Source organism: Panthera pardus, unplaced genomic scaffold (genome assembly GCF_024362965.1).
Source record: "Panthera pardus isolate Hobbes unplaced genomic scaffold, ASM2436296v1 HiC_scaffold_2, whole genome shotgun sequence".
NCBI lineage: Eukaryota > Metazoa > Chordata > Mammalia > Carnivora > Felidae > Panthera > Panthera pardus.
Genome location: NW_026526765.1, coordinates 5585018 through 5601802, shown reverse-complemented (window position 1 = coordinate 5601802; position 16785 = coordinate 5585018). Strand labels below are relative to the sequence as shown.

Below are 16785 nucleotides of genomic sequence, written 5' to 3'. Positions count from 1 at the left end.
AGTGTATTTTAATGGGCAACGGTCCACGTGAGGCATCAAACTTTAAAGAACTTTCCCTTCTACAACTAGACCCCAAGTACAAAGTATTCCTGAAGGATCGCTAGTCTCACAAGCAGTAGACAAGGTCTCCAGGCCACTCCCCTACTCACTCCTATTAAAACAAACAAACAAAACAAAATATGAGTGCTGAGCCCTCGGTGGAGGGGGGCACGTAGACAGGAAGCCTAGCCCACAAAGGCAAGGAGCCAGAGGCAGCTGGAAGGAGCAAAAACTAGCTTGGTCCTGCAGGCAGCAGGTGCATGGAGATGCCCAGGGGCTGAGATGCCTCAACAGTGTGTAGATCCACAGGACTACAAGCGCAGACAAAGGGAGACTGAGTAAACCTCAACTGGGGCACATTCCAGCTATCTTGGAAAGAGAAGCCAGTGGCTCTCAGGTAAAAGCTTCCCCACTTACAACCGCAATATTCCAACCAATTAAAGTCAATCGGCATCTTAAAACAAAAATCGCCAAAAATGACCAATCACTAAATAACATGGGTCCACAGAAATAACAAATGGTTTAGATTCCCAAGGACTGCAGACATTGAAAATGACAGCCAGACAACACAGACTAGCTGTATATGACATGTTTAAAGGAACAGGGGATATGCTTCCAAGGATGATCATACAAAAGAAATCAGGGGCAAACACACAGAAAATGGCACTTGTAAAACTGATCAACAGAATCATGTAAATAAAAGCTCAATAGTTCAGGGCACCTGGGTGGCTCAGTTGGATAAGCGTCTGACGTTCGCTCAGGTCATGATCTCGCGGTTTGTGAGTTCAAGCCCCGCGTCGGGCTCTGTGCTGACAGCTCAGATCCTGGAGCCTGCTTCGTGGATTCTGTGTTTCCCTCTCTCTCTGCCCCTCCTCACTCGTACTCTTTCTGTCTGTCTCTCTCTCAGAAATAAATAAAACATGAAAAAAAAATTTTAAAGCTCAACAGTTGAAACAGAAAAAAATATGGAAACAAAAACAGAAAAAAGAAATAGTTAAAAAGAAAATCGGTGAACTGGAAGATTAACCAAAGAGTTTATGTGCAATGCACCAAAATATAAATATTCCTTTATAATGTTAGAGATAAAAATGATTTAAAAAACCTAAGACACACAGACTAGAATAAGATGAATAAGGAGGCATTAACATGTCTGACTGGAGTTCCCAAGTTACAAAATAAAGAGACTTGAGGAGATAAAGTCTCTAAAGATGGATCAGTTAGGGATGTCCAGTACTAATGAAAAACCATGAATCTACAAGTCCAGCCAGTTAGGCACAAAGAAATACAAACATAAATGCATGACGGTAAACATGCAAAAGATCGGAGATAAAGAAAAAGTCCTAACAGTGTTCAAAGAGAAGGAAGGATCACCCACGAAGAACGACAACACGGGAACAAAAATTTCAAGAGTGCAAGACAGTGAAGACAGGTATTGAGCAAAAAATAACAGTCAACCTTATATCGCCAAGAAACCAGCAGTGTTTTCTCATAATGAAAGCAAAAATGCAAACATTTACAAATAAATTATTTTATTTTAAACAAGAATTTACCATAGAGTAAACAGCTCGGAAAGCACTTCTAGCAACTTCTGGCCACTGGTGAACAGTGGTCCAGCAGACTCTTGGCCGCAGAAGCACAGAGGCAGTAGCTATGCAGAAGGAACAGATTCCCAGAAACCTTTCCACTGAGTTCCTCCATCTTGGTGGTCCCCTAGATGACTAGCCAAGTTTGTCTTCACGTATTTCCCAGAAAGCGTCCACTTCTCCACACAAACCAGTGCTTTATGAAGAATTCTTAGTGAGTCTGCAAATAAGTATTCTCTTTTTGAGAAACAGGGGTTCGCTAATTACCAACCCCAAAAGGGACTGAATGCCAACCACGGACCATCACCAAGTCTCCTTGCAATCTAATGTGCCCATGCCGATGGGACTGTTGTGTGACCCACCAGGCATGAAGCTGGCATCCCATCAGCAAATGGAGGTGAGCCACATGAGCCAGGGCTCAGACAGACCGTGAAGACACAAGTTGCATGAGCAAATGTCACAGGTACTCATAGGTTCTGCTCCCCCCACACCGCCTACCCTGTCTTTCTCGATCTGTACCCATGTCCTCACAGAGAGTTCCCTAAGACCTACTGCCAGAGGAAGTAAAAATCCAGACATCTGGATTATGTCTGGTTCTGCAGAATATACTAAGGCCACCGAAAAGGAGAGAATCGAAGCACTGTGACTGAGCCCCTTACGTGTGTCATTCTCGGGAGTACGAGCCAGCTGTCTGTGGCAGGTTGATTACAACGGACAGAAGGCGTGTTTTCACTCGAATTGAACCTACTCTGGCTAGGGCTTTGCTTTCCTGTCCATCATGCTTCCACCCAAACCACCATATATGGACTTTCCCAATGCCGTGGTCACTCACGAGGTATTTCACAGAGCCTTGCTTTTGACAGAAGCATTCATTTTACAGCAAATGATGTGTGACGATGAGCTTATGCTCTTGGAATTCGCTGGTCTTACCCTGTTCCTCATCACCCAGAAGCAGCTTCCTTGACTGAAGGGGGGGAAAGAGCTCCTAAAGGCCCAGGGTGCCGGCGTGGGGGCACCACCTTGTAGGCTGGGAGATACCCTCCAGGGCAAAAACATGCTTTGAAACAGCCACCAGAGCACGGCACGGGCTCTGCCACCACCAAGATCCACAGGTCTGGGAATCAATGGGTGGAAACAGGAGCGGATGTCCTATGAATGACCCTCTAAGAAAACGTCTTAACTCCATTCCTGTAAATTTAGGCTGTTCGAACGCAGAGGGCTCAGTTGCCGAAGGAGGACACCTCTTCTGAGGAACTCAACAATATTTCCATTACACCGGAGACAAACTGCTACCCGGCCACGCCAGGCTACTGTTGGCACTGGGCCCGTGGGTAGAGAAGAGCTTTTAGTACTGGTTGGGGTGACAGGTGGACGCCCTCAAGAAAAACTGGGTTGCTCATACACGACGTAGGCAGGGAAAGGAAGGGTCCGACACAATGCAGGTTGTAGGGTGTCTCTTGTGCTCCTGTATCCTGTGATAAAAGTTCACGGAAACTTCTAACAACAAATATTATCTATTTGTAAAATACCAGGTAAAGGGACTATTTGTGTCACCCCATCCACTGAGGAAATAGGACCAGATAAGAAGATGCTTGAATATGGAATGGACGGTAGAAGGACGTTAGAATACCAGTGACATCCCTGTGATCTGCTGTGGAACCCGGGATGGCAGCGGTTATAAATACTTCTCCCGTGGCTTGGTGTAAATGTATTCGTGCCTGTGCGTGTGTGCACATGAAGTAACTCTTTTTCTTCTCTTCCCTAGGACACAACATGAGATGTATTAAGAGTGTATTAATAGCTTTTATATCCAAGTATGCAGGGAAAGTGATTTTTAAAGGACACTGCTCCTTAGACAGCTGAGAAATGAACATCACTAAGGTGGATAAAATGACCCTTGACATCCTCCTTGAGGGAGAATGTTGGTGTGTTTTCAGTTGTACAAAGAAGGGCTGCATCCCATCAGGCGGAAGCACGATCGTGCTATTTTCTTTATGTAGAAGTCAAACAGCGAGCATGGTATACACAAGACCCAAGAAACAAGCAGCCGACTATGCTGGGTTGTTCTGTCATCCAACTGATGGATGCTCCTTCCCAGAATCCCCTTTCCCGAACGTTCCCAGGGAAGAGCTGGCCACAGGAGGCGCAGCCCCCCAGGAAGGGTGGCGCACCGGACAGATGTGGGCGGGGACACATGGGGACAAGCTGGCGGGCCCCAGCCCACCCTGGCTCTCCACGGCCCCGCACCAGCTCTCTGGCTGTGCACTCACAGAGGCGGCGAAGGTGACAGCTCTCGGGAACCCCCCTGAGAGGCTCTCCTCCACAGATGCAGGCCCTCAGGTCCTTGGATCTCCTTGCACCTCCAACTGGTTAGCGACTTCTGTGCTGAGTCCCTAATGCTCCCTTTGGGGACCAAGCCTTCCATTTAAAGAAAAGGCTGAAAACTAATGAACTTTGTTTCCCCCTTCAGAAATTATAAAAACAAAGCAAACGACAAAAGAAACCCAGAGAAAGCAGAAGGAAGGTATGGTAGGAAGGTAAGAAAGAAACCCTTTCTTCTGGGTTCCTTCTGGGAAGCACTTTCTGACCTCCTCTGAAGTGACCTCCATACCATGTTTTGGCCAATGAAACGAGAGTAGAACCCTAGGTTTGTCCTCTGGGCAGAGCCATGCAAATGCCCGTCTGAGGCCCCGCAGCACTTCCCCCTTCTATGGCACGATGACGACAAAAGCACCTGTCACAGGGAAGACACCTGTGGCCGAGCGTTCGGAGTCACTAAGCTGAGCAGAACCTCCCTCCTGGCCAGGATGTGTGCGCACGAACTAAACCTCTGGTATGTTAGGCCACATTTGGGGTTTTCTTGTTAACTCATCACGACCCATCCCGTCTTTACCGAAAACAAAAACTGGTACAACGCGATAGGGGGCTGGTCTGACAACACCTAACTTGTGTGGCATTGACAGCTGCCAAGCAGCAGGAGATGGAAGAACCCAGTTACTGAGACTGGAAAATGGCAACCAAGTTAGCAAAGGTCCACCATTTGTCAAAATATCTTCTCATTTATCTTGGAGGGGGAAAGATGCCCTGACAGAATTCTAAGTCCAGAGCAGGGCTCAGTGAACTGTTTGCACAAGGAGCTAGATCATCAGTATTTTATAGGCTTTAATTGGGCCACACGGTCTCAGTCACGTTATTTAACTCTGCTGATGTACCTTCAACACAGCTGTAGATCATACGCGAGTGAGGGTTCGGCTATATTCAATAAAACTTTATTTAAAAAATAGGCAGTGGGCCAGAGTTTGTTGACCCTACTCCCGAAGAGGTCATTAAACGAAATGTTACAACCATGGCTTTGCTGCTGTTGGCTGCATCTACTAAGGTATCATGAGGCAAACACAAGATCAGGAGATAACACGTTGGCTATCAGGAAGACGAATGCGGAAGCAACACATTCCAGAACTGCATGGATCTGTCAGACTGGAAGAGGAAAATGCTTCTCAGTCCCAACCAGTAAATGATTCAACTTGGTTCTGGGGTGAGAAGGGATTAAAACTCAGCCTCGTGGGGGCAAAGCAAGACCACTTTCAACAATGGATTAAGGTGTGTCAGAGTGAAGTCCAAGGAGCATGGTGCCAGAAAATCCTTTCAACTGGACAAAATGGCCTCATGGAAAAGAGGACCAGAGTGCACTACTCAAACAGGCTCAAAGAGAGAGAAAGAAGGAGGAGTGGACAGTGAGTAAGAGAGAGAAGAGGGAGGGAAAGAGAGATGGGGTGAGAAGGCAGAGACATATAGCAAATCTAACAAGTCAATCTTCAAAATAACTATGATGACCGCAGACACCTACAGATGACTGACATTAAATAGGTAAGAAGTTGAGTAAGCTTTGAGAGATCTGGGATTCCAAAAGCAATACCAGCCTGCACTACGGCTGTTGTAGACTTAACGGAAACTCTGGGTTCTCCATCTATGACGGAAGATAGGCTGAGGAACCTGCTCAGTCCCCATGTGGGGAACATTCCCCAAACGGTCAACCCAGATGTGTTCAAGAAGGTGACCGACAAGGAAGAATACCCCAAAGAGAAGGTTCAGAGGTCACAGAAAACAGAAGACAAGGGGCTGTTTCCAGGGAAAGAGTCTGGGTCAAAAGATGGCTCAATTCGCAGCTCCTGGGCCAGAGACCCTGGAACCACCTGCCTGGAGATTTAGCATTGCTTGTGTTGTCCTTCCCTTGAAGCCCAACAGAGACAAAAGAGTTCTTGGAAAAGTGAAAACAAAACAGACAACGGACAAGATTTTAAAAGGTCAAAGAGAACAGTAATACTATAAATAAAAACCAAAGGCAGAATACATGTAAAGTGTTAAAATGAGACACAAGTATTACCTACGTGCCATTAAATGTGAGAATTTGGATGAAAGGCAAAAATTCCTTGAAATATCTTATTAAAACTGACTCAAGAAATAAAATTAGAAATACTAACAATCCTTTTAATATCCAAGATACTGAAATGGAAGTTTCTAAATTTTCCTATAAAGAAAGTGACAAGCCCGGGTGGTTTTCCAGACAAATTCTATCCAACTCATCCCAACATTCCAAAAACCTTAAAATCTTATAGAAAACTGAAAAGGAAGGCATGTTCTCTTTAACTTAAAAAAAAGGGGGGGTGGGGGGGGCCTGACTGGCTCCATTGGTAGAACATGTGACTCTTGATCTTGGGGTCATGAGTTCAAGCCCCACATTGGGTGTGGAGCCCACTTTAAACAAACAAACAAACAAAGTTTCATAAAAGAATATTTCAAATTCACTTCACCAAAAAAAAAAAAAAAAATGTTGTAAAACTCTTAATCAAACTCTTAGCACATGACATCCAACATTTGATAAGAGATACCATGAAAATTGAGTTCGTCTCTGGTATACGAAAATCGTTTCATATTAGAAAACCTATAATTATTATTCATTACATTGACAGACTAAAAAACAACTTAAAAAGCATACGTAGTCACTTCAACTTAGTAAAATTCAACACCCAATCACATTTAAGCTTTTTGCATAAAGCATAACAAGAGGGAATCTCAAAGGAAATCTACAAAACCAACATCCTCCTAAATAAATTATGAAGGAGCTCTCTTTAAAATTAGGAAAAAGGCAAGAATACTCACAATCACCAATTCTGTCAAGATAATATTAGAATTCTTAGCCAGCACAATAACATAAGAAACAGAAATTTAAGACCTTCATACTAGAAAACAGAAAAATAGAACTCTTATTATTTCAGGTGATAGGATTCTCTACGTAGGAAACCTGAAAGAATCTGCAGTTCAGTTATTAGTTAACAAAGTAAGACAACAAGTTACAGAATAATATCTATAAAACTGTGACACTTCACCAAAGCACACAAATGAATGGAGAGATGCTCCAATGTTCATGGATAGAAAAGCTTAATATCATAAAATATCTCATCAATGAATCAAGAGATTCAAGATGACACTAACAAAATCTCAGTTGAGTTTTTTCATACTCAACCATATGAGGTTGACATAAGGTGACTATAAAGTTTATAGAGAAGAAAAAAAAGGTCAAGAAACTTTTAAAGGAGCTGAATGCTACTACCTGTTTAATCTAAATACTTATTACAAAGCTTTACCAATTATAGCGGGTGTGTGTACGTGCAGGAATACAAAGCTAAAAACAAAACAAAACAAAACAAAACTCAACCAGTGGAACAGAATAGAGAACTCATAACAAACCACTCACATATGGAATTTTGATGTAGGAAAGACAGACGTGGGAAAAGAAACAGCTAAAAGTGATTAGGAAAATTTCATTCACCACAAGAAAAAAAAGGTAACTGATCTCAATCACTACCTCACACCATATGCCTATAATAATATATACAGATGCACATACGTACATGATAAAATGAATAAAAAGAAAAGCAAGAGAACGATGACAAAAAGTTCAATATAAAGTTTACGTTTGAGGCTCAGCAGGGGATTGGGACAGGAGCGCCATACAGACTATTCTGGTTTCGACTGGGTTCATGAGTGTTTACTTCAATGTAAATAAGGAAGTCAGATAGGTATCAATGAGAACTGTGCTTAAAAATCAAAAATTGATCAAATTGGTCAAATGATAAATCCCATTCCATGCACCTACAGACCAACTGTGAAGAACATGGCTGTTAAATGCTTGAATTAACTACAAGCCAATGATGAGAAAGGATTAGACATCTGATCCACCATATGTCTGAAACTACTGTGTCTTTCATTTGTACTCACCTGATCTCTTTATTCTCTGAATTTTTAACATCATTACTGGTTCTAGTAACGAACTAGTCTAAAATGTTGTTTCCTTTATAATGTCCACAGATCACTAGTTGCTTGAAGGCTCACCTACTTTGCCCTTAATTTTTTTACAGCTTAAAAAAATAGGGGTGACTGGGTGGTTCTGTGGTTTGAGCATCCAACTCTTGATTTCAGCTCAGGTCATGATCCCAGGGTCATGCAACAGGGCACCACATCGGGCTCCCGCTCCGTGTGGAGCCTGCTTAAGAGTCTCTCTCTCTTCCTCTGCTCTAAAATAAAACGAGGGACACCAGGGTGGCTCAGTTGGTTAGTGTCCAACTTCAGCTCAGGTCTGATCTCACAGCTTGTGGATTCAAGCCCCACATCGGGCTCTGTGCTGACAGCTCAGAGCCTGGAGCCTGCTTCCAATTCTGTGTCCCTTTCTCACTCTGCCCCTCCCCCAGTCATGCTCTGTCTCTGTCTCTCAAGAATACATTAAACACACACACACACACACACACACACACACACACACACACGTCAGCCTCGGGGATAAGAACGTAGAAATGAGAGCCAGCACCTTTGAGATCTGGCTCGTTCTAGCTGTAATGTCCCAACACCATCATGTCTGAGGGACAGTAAAGGACATTAATGAAACAGGTAGAAGTTCTACTTCTAAGACCTTGCAATCAAGGCCCCCATTCCAAAGTACTGGTCCCCCATATTCTCCACCAGGAACCTCCTCTAAGTGGCTGGCCACAGAGACTTGATTTGTTCATAGATTTTCACCCGCAATAACCATCTTGGGAAATCTCAGTAATTTCAGTGTTCTAAAAAGGAGCTATTGGGGCACTTGGGTGGCTCAGTTGGGTAAATGTCTGACTTTGGCTCAGGTCATGATCTCGTGGTTTATGGATTCAAGTCCCACGTCGGGCTCTGTGCTGACAGCTCAGAGCCTGGAGCCTGCTTCAGACTCTGTGTCTCCCTCGCTCTCTGCCCCTCCCCCACTCATGCTGTCACTCTCTCAAAAATAAACAAACATTTAAAAAACATAAAAATAGGGGCGCCTGGGTGGCTCAGTCGGTTGGGCGTCCGACTTCAGCTCAGGTCATGATCTCGCAGTCGGTGAGTTCGAGCCCCGTGTCGGGCTCTGGGCTGATGGCCCAGAGCCTGGAGCCTGCTTCCGATTCTGTGTCTCCCTCTCTCTCTGCCCCTCCCCCATTCATGCTCTGCCTCTCTCTGTCTCAAAAATAAATAAAACGTTAAAAAAAATTTTTTAAATATAAAAATAAAAATAAATAAAAAGAAGCTATCGTACCTTATGTCTGTATGTTTCAAATACAATAAATTATTCATCCAATATATTTTAATTGTGTTAATTGAAAGTTTCCATTTCAAGCACCAAGTTTTTTTTTTTAAGAGATTTGGTTGGACTCTAAGATATAACTGGCCTTAGGTATCCCTAATAGCCTAGACCCAGTTCTCTATTCCTACTCTTTCTTGGCACCATTGTTCTGGAAACTGGAGCAAAGTTGGAAAGGCAGTTGGCAAAGTTACTCACGATGGTTTTTCAGGTAAAGGTTCCCATTACCGTTTCCATCACTCTCTCAACTGACTATGTGGCTTCTGGGTCAGAAGTGTAAGCCCAGGTAAAAAGAAGGAACAAAAACATTATTTATAACATTACCAGGAACGGCTGGACCCATGAAGTTTTCTCCTTGTGATTTTTTTTTTTTTTTATTGTATCCTTATACAAAGTGAGCATCAAAACAACATCAGCCACACCTCAACTTGGTCAAATGGACGCACACGTGAACTAACCCAACCATCCTTTTCTCTCCTCCCAAACACACCTGGTGGTTGCAGCCAGAATTTCCAGGGGTCTGTCAATTTCCTGATATGATACCAAGAAATCACATCATAAATATCTTACTTTATATACCATTATCCAAAGCTAACAAAACCGAGAAATAGGAAAAGCCACAGGAGTGTCCATTGGGCATGAATTTTAGGGCTGGAAAATGAAACACTTATGTCAAAATGTGACTTTTCACTAAACTATCTTTGGATCACCAACTATCTTTTTTTAAATAACTCAAAGTTTATGCACAAGATGTATCACATAAAGAGAAACATATCCCCTGCTTTTTCATGCCCAGACTTAAAAATCCTATTATCCATTTAGTTTCCAGCCGGGAATACATGTCACCTACAGGATGCCTTGACAAGGAAAACCCTCTGTGGCACAAATATACGAGTAACAGTGAGGTCATTGTGGGGCTTGGGTGCAATATGTGCCTGGCGCTGTGCTAAATGTTCATATGATCTAGCCTTCTTCATTCCCAACAGAGCTCCCCGAGCCTGGTTGTGCTATTTGTGTTATTTCACAGATGAAACAGTAGCTGAGGCAACGGCAGGTAAATTAATTTCTCAGGGGCACACACCAAGTGGCAAAACAGACCCCGATCCAGGGCTATCAGCAAAGTTTTGTCGTGTTAACCAGTAGGCTCCTGATGGAAAGGCCAGCTTCTACGGAAAGCAGACCTACGCCATCAATTACACACGTGTTAATTACACGCCTGGGCCAGGGCCAGGGCTGTGTGAAATGCCCCAAGCGGAGCTCCGTTTCATCCCGATTTGTCGAGGAGACGAGACAAGCTCTCAACACTATGCTGAACATCAGATGACAGTAATGTGGTAGTGAAAATGCTTTCACACAGTTCAGGAGCTTTGCAGGTGGAAGGAGAATGAGTGAAGTCCAGTAAATTGTGCCGAAGCCAATATCAAGTTATAGAAAGGACTGCTGTGTGAGCGGATTATTCACAGACACCCAGTTTAGACTATCACTAGCAATTACTGATCAACATATCAAAGTGATTAATACCACCATAAAACACCTGTAACAGAGTAATATATCAGCTCTCACAGTGTTATTACCTTTTAAATAGAATGATTTAAAAATATCGGTAAGAGGAAACTTCGCAAATAGTTCAACAGGAATGATTCTACATGCCACGGTCTTTATGCCAGAGATTTCTCAGACAACAAAAGCACAGCCACAAATGGGTCCTCGGCTTAATGGGGAAGACACTGGGAATACTGGGCATAATGAAAATAAATGATGCCCACCTCAACGAGCTCAAAGTCAGGAAGCAGCTCTACCAAGATGTGTTTTAACATCAAAAGAGAAAAGAATTGACGTGTAACTCCATTCCAGAAAATGAGGGCTGAGGACATTGACATCAGTAGGAAATTTCAACAGGAAACCCGCGATTGTGCCTGGACCGGAGCCGGGAATCTCCGATCTGCAGTGGCCTCCGGGAAAGCTCCCCCAGGAAGAGTCGAATGCCCTGCATCTGGCCCCCGCCCTGCCCCTGTGGGGCCTGAAAGAAACGAGCGCACTGCTTTGGGTCTCTGTCCTCATTCTCCAAGAGTGCCTTCCAGCTTTAATGCCATGTGACACGTTCTTCCATAGCAACAATAGAAATGCAACGACAGAAGACTCTCCTGACAGTACTTCCTGGGGGGCATGTTCTGGGCCAGGCATTACTCTGACTGCTTCACAAGCACTAATTTGGACCATCGCCTTAGAAGGCAGGTACCGTTCTATTTTACAAACAAGAAAACGGAGGCACAGAGAGGTTAAATAATTTGCCGAAGGTCATAGAGATGGAAAGGCACGAAGCCAAAAGGCCCGCGCAGAAAGATGCTCTTAACCATCACTTTACTTTCTCTGCCCTTTTTCAAAAGGAGAAGACTAGGTCCTGTGCATATATTGAATCGTGCACTTTTAAGATCCCAAGGATGCTTCCAAATCCTTCCTTGTCAGCCTTCTAAATTGCAACCACCTTTCCTGCAGAAAATTATGGTTTTTCCTCATCTTTTGTTGATGCCACAGTTAAGTTATAACGGGAATGACTTCGTGAAAGGCTGGTTGCCATTACAAACACCTGCCAAGAAAGAGTTTCCTGAATGCAAAGAAATTCACGGGAAGGTATATCTTGAGATACCTCTACTCTGATTCCCAAGAACAAGCTCTAGTCCCATGCACCCCCAGAATTATGGGACCAGAGGAAGTACATACTTTTCCTGTTCCTGAAAGAAGAGGCCAGACATATTTATCTGCCTTCTCCAGCCTTCACCCCCCAAGACAAGGGTGAAGGATTGAGTGTGTCCCCACTGACATCCTACCACCCACTGGGGGCGCTGAAATACCGTCTGGAATAATAAAGCCAATCTTCCTGTACAATGACTGGGTTTCTGTGTGTGTTTCTCCGTTGTATAAATAAAGAAAAAAAAAAGAACAAAACACTGATATATCTGTCCTTAGAAAAAATACCCAATTTTCCCTGGAAAACTGATTTGGAATGGCAAGTACTTACGGTTATTGTTTGAAAGATTTAGCTCACCAAATCACGAAAAAGGAAGAAGATCATATTCTCAGTCGAAATCATGCATATTACATATTTAATAAAAGCATGTATACCTGCATGGGTTTCCATCTCATAGCAAAATAAAAAAATCTATTTTGTTGCAATATCTATTTAAAATGTATGGGAATAAAAGTTTTCCATTCCAGTTGAAATATTAACTATTTCTCATCATGAATTTTAGCTAAAACAAATCTGGTTGCAGCCAGCTGGTATTTTGACAAACTAAAAAAATTATGTCAACTTTGCTAACAATGACAGGCCAATTTCGAAAAAAAAAAAAAAAGCTTGCTGATTTTGGACGTGGTAAGTCAGAGAGGATTTAATTCTGATAGTCAGTTCCACGCATGTAGTAATGAGAGCCAGTCCTGGAAAATGAAGTGACATCATAAGACTCAGAACTTAAAGTCTGATCTCATGAGTTCCATTATTTTCCGATGCCAGGTGTCAAGTTTACTTCGCCCATCATGCCCTGTGCTCTCAGTACAACACCCTTGAAAAGCAACAGAAAATATCTTTCAAATTATTAAACAAATTATTAAAATTCAAGACATGCTATCAGGCGTCCTATTTATTCTATGTCTAGAGAATTCCTAGCGAATATGGGATAAAACCTATTTAATGGCTTCCTATGTAGAAAATAACTAAGCAAGATGGCGAAGTTTCAATTCAGAATTTATTTTTACAATGTAATAAAAATTCAGGGCAGCTGGATGGCTCCGTCATTTGGGCGTCTGACTTCAGCTCAGGTCACGATCTCATGGTTCCTGGGTTCAAGCCCCGCATCGGGCTCTGTGCTGACAGCTTGGAGCCTGGAGCCCGCTTCCGATTCTGTGTCTCCCTCCCTCCCTCTCTCTCTCAAAAATGAATAAACATTAAAAATAAAAGTTTAAAAATACTTCAAGAACTACTTTAACTTCATGCAGTTTCATGGACTGATTGATCATAAGTTGAAATTAAGTGAAACTGATTTGTGAATCATGTCAAATCACTTCGTACAAAGGCAAGTCCATATAGCAAAACATCACTACGTACTTGGATGATGCTAAGATCATTTTGTGATCCAAATGTTCTAGGAGGCTACTGGATGTGCATGAAGAAGACTGCCAGACTTTTTCTACTACAAGAACTGATGAAAGTCTAATAGAAACCAAAATCAGGCAGATTCATGGGAAAGAAGAAATCTGTCCAAGATTTCAGGCAGCAAAAATAGATGTGCCGAGCTCCTGAATTACATCAGAGCCCAGCTATTCTTGTAAAGCGCTCGAAGGTGGAAACCTGGGCTGGCCCCAGGCGGCTATTTCCATCCCCCAGAGGTAGATCGCTCAGCAGCCAAGCTCTGGTCAGTCTGAGAAACGAACTCACCCCACTCGGTGTGAACACAGCTCTGCGTGAACACCGGCCTGTCTTTCAATGCTCCATCTTTGTGTGAACAGAGAACATTCTCCGGAAAGCGGAACTGCTGTTTATGATATTACTAAAAGCAAAAGAGAAACGAGCCGTCTGGAGCTCAGAACTGACCCAGTCGTCCCTAACGTCTAGTATGGAAGGATACTGCCTATGGCTTGCGGGGGTTCCCACCTCCCGCTGGGCCCTGCAGCCCCAGTCCCCACCTGAAGGGAGCCTTTCCACCAAAACCATTCATACTCCCTGATTCTGGAACGTTTCTGCAGAGCTCTTCACCTTGAAAGATTCATACAGTAGTCAGTCCACAGACCAGGTACAGCAAGGAACAGTCCATTTCGCTGCCTCTGGGCATCATCTTAGGCCACAGCCACGGCCCGGGAAGTGCTTACTCTGTGCTTTAAACGCTTTAGCTGAACGCCAGGAAAGTGTGGAAATGGTGGATTTCTCAAGGAAAGGTAAAGACGCCTGGATAAACTGTGAAAAGGATACCACTCGCCCCATGTGATATGGAACATAAAGGAGGTGTATAAAGAGAGACTAACGGAGAGCTCAAAAACAACTCAGAGAAGGGTGTCACAGCTGGACGATGCTGAACCTCAGAAAAGCCCAGGCAAGAACATCTGTATCAGTGGGGTTTAAGAAATTCGAGACCTGTATCTTAGAAAACAAAGTGCTGTGTGTGTAGGGGAGACATGAACTTCACACTTGTCTTTAACTATATTAATGGTGCTATAAATAGGCCATCACCTGCTCCTCCTTTTCCATTTAGAAGACAACGAGCCAGAAGGGTTTGAATTACAGATTCAACAGAATCACAAGCAGCGACGTCCTAGCAGAAGAGATTTCCAGAGGAAAGCTGACGTGCTTTCTTCCCTGCAAGTGCAGGAATGAACAAAAGATGCTTTTAGAGAGCCTGGTGCCAGTCCTGAAAGTGGTGAAGAGACACAGAGATGCCATGCCCATTCCAGGGGGCATCCGGGGCTGCTGCCGTGGGTATGAGGACAGCGCTGAAGTCACACCCATAAAACAGAACCAAAAGGCGCTCTCCGCTTCGGATTTTATGACAGAAGAACCAGTGTGTGATCTGGGGCATCCGGATCCCCTACATTCTATTTTGGACTCTTACCGAATTCCATCAGGAGACAGCACTTCTCGAGAAACGTGGGGAGAAAGAAAACTTTACTTTTAAAAGAACCCTATGATGATAACAAGTTTTTCCCATGCATAATAACTGAGTGCCATCTGGCTCAGGATATCAGAAACCAATTGGCAAGTAGGAAGGACAGCTATTTTACACAGTTGGTGAAATACAGGCAAACGTCCATTTATTTCTTTGCTCGCGGACCAGAATGCACGTGCATACTTCTATTCTAAGCTACACACACACACACACACACACACACAAAGTCATTCAGTAGAGACATCTCCAGATCAACCGCTGACCCAAAATACCCCACTGGATAATCGATGCCTGGCAGTCTGCACACACATACAGAATCACAGGCAGTGCAAAAGTTTGAACCACACAACCAGAATGATCGGTAACAGGAAGTTTACCGCCATCTACAGATTTTCCCTCACCGCTCCAGGGAGCGAGCCAAGGATTCCTGCCTGAAAAACATAAATTGGCAAAACTGACATCAGCTGTTGAGTTGCACCGATGCTCCTGGTGATGAAACCCACTTTCAAAACCTGCACGAAAGAGTCGACACGATGAAAAACCTCCCTAGAAACAGGAAATCAACGGTCCGTGGGTGCTTGCTACTTACAGACTCAAAGCGTTAAGACTCACAACAGGTCAACACCCCATCTCGTTCTGTCTATGGGACTAAATAGATACAAGGGCAGAGATGCATAATCCTATGCTTTTTTCCCCCCCATTTCCCTCGCCATTAACCCCTTTCCCAGGGCAGGTTTGGGAGAGTTAACGTGCACTCCCAACTAAAACGCCGGCTCCGGGGGCCCGTGCACGGCCTCGGGCAGCGGCCGGAGGGGTCGCGTCTCGGGCAGATGTTGCGGCCGCGGCGCCGGCTGGAAAGCGCAGCGGGCCGGGCCAGCGGGTGCGCGGGGCCCGGGGGGAGCACACGCCCTGCCCGTCCACCCCAGGGAGCACCCCGGCAACTTTATCTGGGGCCCCACCTGCCACGGAAACTTTTCTCTCGCCCGCGGCACCCCCCCCCCAACCGCGAGCCGGGCCGGGAGCCGCGGGCCGAGGGGCCAGCCCCCGGGCGGGACGCGAGGCTCGTCCGGGCCGGGTCCGCCTCCGGGCTCCGGGCTCCGGGCTCCGGGACCGGGACGGCGCCGGGGCAGGTCGCGCGGGGAGGCCACTCACCAGCCGGAGCGCGAAGAAGACGGCGAGCAGGGCGAGGCAGGCGCCCATGACGATGAGCAGCAGGAAGACGATGAGCGGGTGCTGCTGGCTCATGCAGTAGTAGGACTCGTACAGCCAGTCCCGGGACCGCTGCAGCCCGTCGCCGCCGCCCGCCGCCGCCGCCGCCGCCGCAGCCGCCGCCTCGGCGCGGTCCCGCAGGTAGCGGCGGCGCCGCATCGCCTCCCGCCACATCGGGCCGGCTCGCGGGGCGCCCGCCGAGCGCGCCCGGCCGGGGCTGCGCCGCCCGCGTCCCACCCCCGCGCCGCCTCGGCCGGCCCGGCTGCCGCGCTCCGAGCTGCGCGCAGGGGCCTCCGGCGCGGGCGGAGCTCGGCGCCCCGGGCTGGGCGCTGACGCGCGGGCGGGGGCCGGGCGGCGGCCTCAGGGGCAGCTCCCGGCGCCGCCGCTGCCGCCACCGCGCGGGAGGGGGCGGGTGCGACCGGGGCCCTCGGCCCGCCCCTCTCCTCCCCCCCCCCACCCCCCACCAACCGCGCGGCGCGCGCGGCCCGGCCTCCGCCCACCGCCGCCGCCCCCCGACGGCCGAGCCACGCGCTGGGGGCGGCCCGAGGGGGAGGGGAGGGGGGCGCCGGCCGCGCGCCGGCCGGGACGTCCCCTCCTCCCGCCCCGCCCACGCCCGGCCTCGGCGGGGCCCACCCCCGCCCCGCTACCGGAG

At 46.2% G+C, this 16785-nt stretch overlaps 1 protein-coding gene across 3 annotated transcripts in view; it reads right to left on the bottom strand.

Annotated features, from left to right (window-relative positions):
• Positions 1-16565, bottom strand: part of ADCY2 (adenylate cyclase 2) — a 412863-nt gene extending 396298 nt beyond the window's left edge. Inside the window, exon 1 of one of the 3 annotated variants that reach the window (XM_019450817.2) lies at positions 16077-16565. In XM_019450817.2, coding sequence (XP_019306362.2) covers positions 16077-16307 — 231 coding nt within the window. In that variant the 5' untranslated portion in view covers positions 16308-16565. The remainder of the gene's footprint in view (positions 1-16076) is intronic. The other 2 variants (XM_019450816.2, XM_019450814.2) reach the window with 2 other exon arrangements.
• Positions 16566-16785: the final 220 nt, after the last annotated feature.